Source organism: Momordica charantia (genome assembly GCF_013281855.1).
Source record: "Momordica charantia cultivar OHB3-1 chromosome 9 unlocalized genomic scaffold, Mcharantia_2.0 BLBB01000009.1, whole genome shotgun sequence".
NCBI lineage: Eukaryota > Viridiplantae > Streptophyta > Magnoliopsida > Cucurbitales > Cucurbitaceae > Momordica > Momordica charantia.
Genome location: NW_028275167.1, coordinates 23009333 through 23014591, shown reverse-complemented (window position 1 = coordinate 23014591; position 5259 = coordinate 23009333). Strand labels below are relative to the sequence as shown.

At 41.2% G+C, this 5259-nt stretch overlaps 1 protein-coding gene across 1 annotated transcript; it reads left to right on the top strand.

Annotated features, from left to right (window-relative positions):
* Nucleotides 1-821: 821 nt before the first annotated feature.
* On the top strand, nt 822-4754 carry PIN4 (Auxin efflux carrier family protein). Its single transcript, XM_022299690.2, has 6 exons — nt 822-2278; nt 2362-2644; nt 2759-2844; nt 3704-3861; nt 3963-4039; nt 4227-4754. The coding sequence occupies exons 1-6, from the start codon at nt 1045-1047 to the stop codon at nt 4291-4293; spliced, it is 1905 nt and encodes a 634-aa protein (XP_022155382.1). The 5' UTR covers nt 822-1044; the 3' UTR covers nt 4294-4754.
* Nucleotides 4755-5259: the final 505 nt, after the last annotated feature.

Sequence of the window (5259 nt, the reverse complement as noted above, 5' to 3'; positions counted from 1 at the left end):
GAAGACAGACTCGTTAAAATCAGATAAGACCATGTTGTTTTGCCACAAACCTAAGAAACATGAATTCAATTTCACGTCCCTCCATCGATGCTTTCTTGTCTCTCACTACTCCGATCTCACTCTTTCACTAGTTCTTCAACCTCACAACCTCATCGAAATTTTAGAGAACGAGAAATCATAAGTGAGTATCTTTTTTAGTACAACATGTGGAGGGTGGGGATCGAACTCACAACCTTTTGATTGTAGATATATACCAATTACCACTAAGCTAGGTTCGCTTTGACCAGAAATGACTTAAACATATTATAAAAAAAATCCAATAAAAACAAAAAACAGTTAACAAATATAGTTCGTCATTTATTAAAAAAGATGGAATGAGAAACAAGAACAAAAAATAGAAAACCACCAAACAAACTCAAAAAAAGAGAGAATCCAAGAGATAAAACCATGTTTGGTTGTTTTTTGCAATGAACCTAAGATACATGAATTCAAGACATGGTAAAAAAAGAAAAAATTGGACCACAAAAATTACAAATAAATAGATAATAACACTTGAAGCCATTTTAGAAGAGGAAAGTAAAACATAGTCCACAAGAATTGAAAAGTGAAAATTGAGAGAGAGAGAGAGAGAGAACAAAAGTAGGCTATGTATGATATTAGTTAAAATCACATGCATAGTTTAAAGGTTAACCCAAGGGTTGGGTTAAGCTAACCATATGGGTTGGTTAATTGGAGGCCCAGTGTCCCAATTTCTGTAGGGAATGGTCCCCTAAAAAAAAGCCCAAAAAGTCACCCAAAACCCTCTCTCTCTCCTCTGCTTCTTCTCTCTCCTCTGTATAAATATATTCTCCAAACCTTCCCACTATCCTGTACAGTCACTCTCTCACTCCTCTGCACTTCCATTTTCTCTCTCTTCCGCCATCATCAGCGGTTGCAGAGTGGAACCCAATTACTGCACTTCAATTTCCAACTCTACACCGCAGTTCGTTATCTAACGGTTTTCTTTTTTGTCCCAATTCTTCCCGATTTGCCCTCTCCGATATCATGATCACCGGCAAGGATTTGTACACTGTCTTGACCGCGGTGATTCCTCTGTACGTCGCCATGATTTTGGCCTATGGCTCCGTTCGTTGGTGGAAGATCTTCTCGCCCGACCAGTGCTCCGGCATCAACCGATTCGTCGCCATCTTTGCTGTGCCGTTGCTTTCTTTCCATTTCATTTCCACTAACGATCCGTACGCTATGAACTTCCGGTTTGTTGCGGCGGATACTCTGCAGAAGATCATTATGCTTGCTGCGCTCACAGTTTGGGCCAATTTCACCAAGAATGGGAGTCTCGAGTGGTTGATCACCATTTTCTCGCTCTCTACGCTGCCGAATACACTCGTGATGGGGATTCCTCTGCTGCAGGCTATGTATGGCGGTAACTCTGGGAGTTTGATGGTTCAGGTCGTTGTGTTGCAGTGCATTATTTGGTATACGCTTCTGCTTTTTCTGTTCGAGTATCGTGGAGCGAAGATTTTGATTATGGAGCAATTTCCTGAAACTGCTGCTTCCATTGTGTCGTTCAAGGTTGATTCGGATGTTGTTTCGTTGGATGGGAGGGATTTTCTTGAGACGGACGCGGAGATTGGGAATGACGGCAAGCTTCATGTGACGGTCAGGAAATCGAACGCGTCTCGGCGGTCGTTAGGTCCGTGCTCGCTCCCGGCGTTGACGCCTCGGCCATCGAATCTCACCGGAGCGGAGATTTACAGTCTCAGCTCTTCCAGGAACCCTACGCCGCGAGGTTCGAATTTCAACCACGCGGATTTCTACTCTCTGATGGGATATCAAGGACGGCACTCGAATTTCGGTCAGCCGGAGTTGTATTCCGTTCAATCCTCGAGAGGTCCGACGCCGCGGCCGTCGAATTTTGAGGAGAATTGCGCTGTTCCGACGGCTAATTCTCCGAGGTTCGGGTTCTATCCAGCTCAAACGGCGGCGACGACTTACCCGGCGCCGAATCCAGAGTTCACGAAGAGCGGGAAAACACAGCAGCCGCAGGCGCCGCCGCCGCCGCAGAATGGTGGTCCGACGAGCAAACCCAGCCATGACGCGAAGGAGCTTCACATGTTCGTGTGGAGCTCGAGCGCTTCACCAGTTTCAGAAAGCGATGGCCTCCACGTATTCGGCGGGTCCGATTTCGGAGCTACTGAACAAACTGGGCGTTCCGATCAAAACGCCAAGGAAATCAGAATGTTCATCGCCGATCACCCGCAGAATGTGGAAAAGAAAGGTACAAACCAACCATTAAAGAAACACGAACAAAATCCAAATCACAAGGCTTATTTAATTATGTTTCTGATTGTGATTAAGCAGTTCTTGAAAGTGAGCGGTTCAGAGGGGAAGAGTTGAATTTCGCAGGAAGAGCAGAGGTAGACGACGAGAAAGAAGAAAAGGGCCCTATTGGTGGACTTCATAAGCTGGGGTCCGCCGCCGCCGCCGCCGCCGCCGGAGCTCCGGAGAGTGGGGCGGCGAAACAAATGCCTCCGACGAGCGTTATGACCCGTCTGATCTTAATCATGGTGTGGCGCAAGCTTATTCGAAATCCAAACACGTACTCAAGTCTCATTGGCCTTGCTTGGTCTCTTATTGCCTTCCGGTACTGTGTTTAATTAAAGCCATTAATTTTGGATGCATTTTTTTATGTCTTTGTGATTTCGTGAGCATTCAGTTAACCCTTCTGTTTGAATCTTCTTTGTATGTAAAATTGCAGTTGGCATGTGTCTATGCCCAAAATAATTGAGAAATCAATCTCCATTCTGTCTGATGCTGGCCTTGGCATGGCAATGTTCAGCTTAGGTGAGTCATCAATCTGGTTTCGGTTTACAATGCTTTTGATAACGTTTTTGTTTTTTATTTTCTGTTTTGGATAAGCAAAAATATATTCATCATCAAACCGGGACTAATTGATTGATTTTTTATCTTTTGGCCCCGAGAAAAAGTGCTCATTTTTGGTTTGGAGCCTTTCAATAATTGGTTATTGTAGTAGGCTCACAATATGTTACTGCTAGATTTTTATGTACCTTTATGGTATGTTAGGGTTGTTTGATGGGTTCTTGTTTTAGATAAAGAAAAAAGGAAAAACAGAATTGTTATGGAATGGACATAATCAATTAGTTTTTACCTTTTGACCAGAAAAAATGTGACCATTTTTGGTTTGGAGTTTTTCAATTATTGGTTATATATCTTTTAAGTGTAGGCTCAAATATGGTGTTGATTCAAAATTTTCTTTGAGTATTGTTTGATTTGTGATGTGTGGATTTTTTTGCTTCAATTCCAAATTAAATTAGGCAGATATTAGGTTGGTGTTATTGTCTACTCTGTCTGAAATTATGGCTTGGTCCTTGCTTGCCCAACACCAACTCAGAACCATCCATTTGCTTCTCACATTCTCTGTCACAAACAAAATCCATAAATTTTTTTATCTTCTTCACTACAAATATATCTCTACCACCCAACATGTGGGCCCAATCCTCAGTGTCTGTGGTGTTTAAGTTCCCTGTGGCCATCTTTTGCTTATGATTCTTCTGCTGTCCCGTTTACACTGTGAAATGAATCTCATTAAATTCAAAATTTTATGGTCCAGACGATTTTTTAATCTCTCTTTTGGTTTGTTTCTGAGGATCAGTTGTTCGTTTGTTTTTTTTCCCCCTCCAAGGTATATTCATGGCTTTACAACCGAAACTAATTGCTTGTGGCAACTCCATTGCTTCCTTCGCCATGGCGGTGAGGTTCCTCACCGGCCCGGCTGTGATGGCGGCCGCTTCGGTTGCTGTTGGTCTGCATGGCAACCTCCTCCGCGTCGCCATTGTTCAGGTACTTCAACTTATGTTTTACGTTTGAAATTTGACCAACCAAACTGATATATATGTGACATTGCAAGTGATTAAACCTATATCTTGATTTGATCCTTGCAGGCCGCATTGCCCCAAGGAATTGTTCCCTTTGTTTTTGCTAAAGAGTACAATGTCCACCCTGCCATTCTTAACACCGCGTAAGTCCATGAAATACGACTTTCGACTTTCAACTACTTAACACGACTAACCATAAATGAGAGTAGTATTCATACTTCTATATATTAGTTGAAATTACTTTTGGTCTTGTTCTAATTAGCATTGATAATTACTTGTTGGGTATTGTGCTGATTCAAAAAACGGATGAATCTCATATGTGTGCTACAGAGTCATATTCGGGATGTTGATAGCACTGCCGATCACCCTCGTCTACTACATCCTTCTCGGGTTGTAATATTAGGAAAAACAGCAAAAAGTGAAGAGAAAATTATGAATTGCTTCCTTCAAATGCTGCAACTGGATGATACCCAGAAAGAAAAAAGGAGGGTTCCAAAATCTCCGGGGGGATTGATTAGTGGGTGAGTGGGACCAAAGTTTCAATACAAAATCAGACTAGTAGAAGAAAAAAGGACGACAGCAAGCAAAATAGAGTCTTAGTTAGGTGCTGCAGAAATGGCAATCAATTGGGGAAACATTGAAGAGGAAATCAAGGAAATTGGTCAAAAACTCTCTCTTTCTCTCTTCTGTGTGTGTGTGTGAGTTATATTATTGGTGTTTTTGGTCAATGATTGTCCTTTGAATTTGATTGGTCCAACAAATTATATGGGGGTTTGTCGTCTTGCTCTGATTTGTAAATTTACAGAGCACTCTTTTCCTTTGGCAAAGATAAGAAAGAGATTAAAAGTAGTTTCAGCATCATACACTACAATACAGTGTCGTTGTGGGTTCTCGGAAAAAGAAAGAGCAAAAAAAAAAAAAAAAAAAAGAGGATGAGAACAATGGCATCTTTTAAAGCATCTGCTCCTTTTTAACTTGCTGAATTGAAAACAAAGTTTGAGAAAAAGCAAGATTTTTGGATTAATACTTTCGAAATTATTCTCAAAATATTTGTTTTAGTTCTCGAGCTTCTAGGTCTATTCTATTTTAACGATGTTTGGTATTTTGCTGTTAATTTTTTTTAATAGATATGAGGACTTTAGAATGTGTATTGCTACGTTGATGTGAGCATGTATTGAAATCGCTCAGCTTTTGAGATAAGGTAATAAGTGGGTGATGACTACGAGGTGAGTTTGGGATGCCCTCTTGTTGTCCTTGATCTTGGAGGGAATTTTAATCATGTCCCGTCCAATTTACGAGAATTGGGGTTGGAAAATCTTCGTACCAAAAAATTCAAATTAAAAAATATTTTAAAATATATCAA

Coding starts and splice junctions, on each gene's coding strand:
- PIN4 (XM_022299690.2), top strand. CDS start 1,045: ATGATCACCGGCAAGGATTTGTACACTGTCTTGACCGCGGTGATTCCT. Junction 2,645..2,758: donor TGGTCTCTTATTGCCTTCCG/GTACTGTGTTTA, acceptor GTAAAATTGCAG/TTGGCATGTGTCTATGCCCA. Junction 4,040..4,226: donor CCTGCCATTCTTAACACCGC/GTAAGTCCATGA, acceptor TGTGTGCTACAG/AGTCATATTCGGGATGTTGA.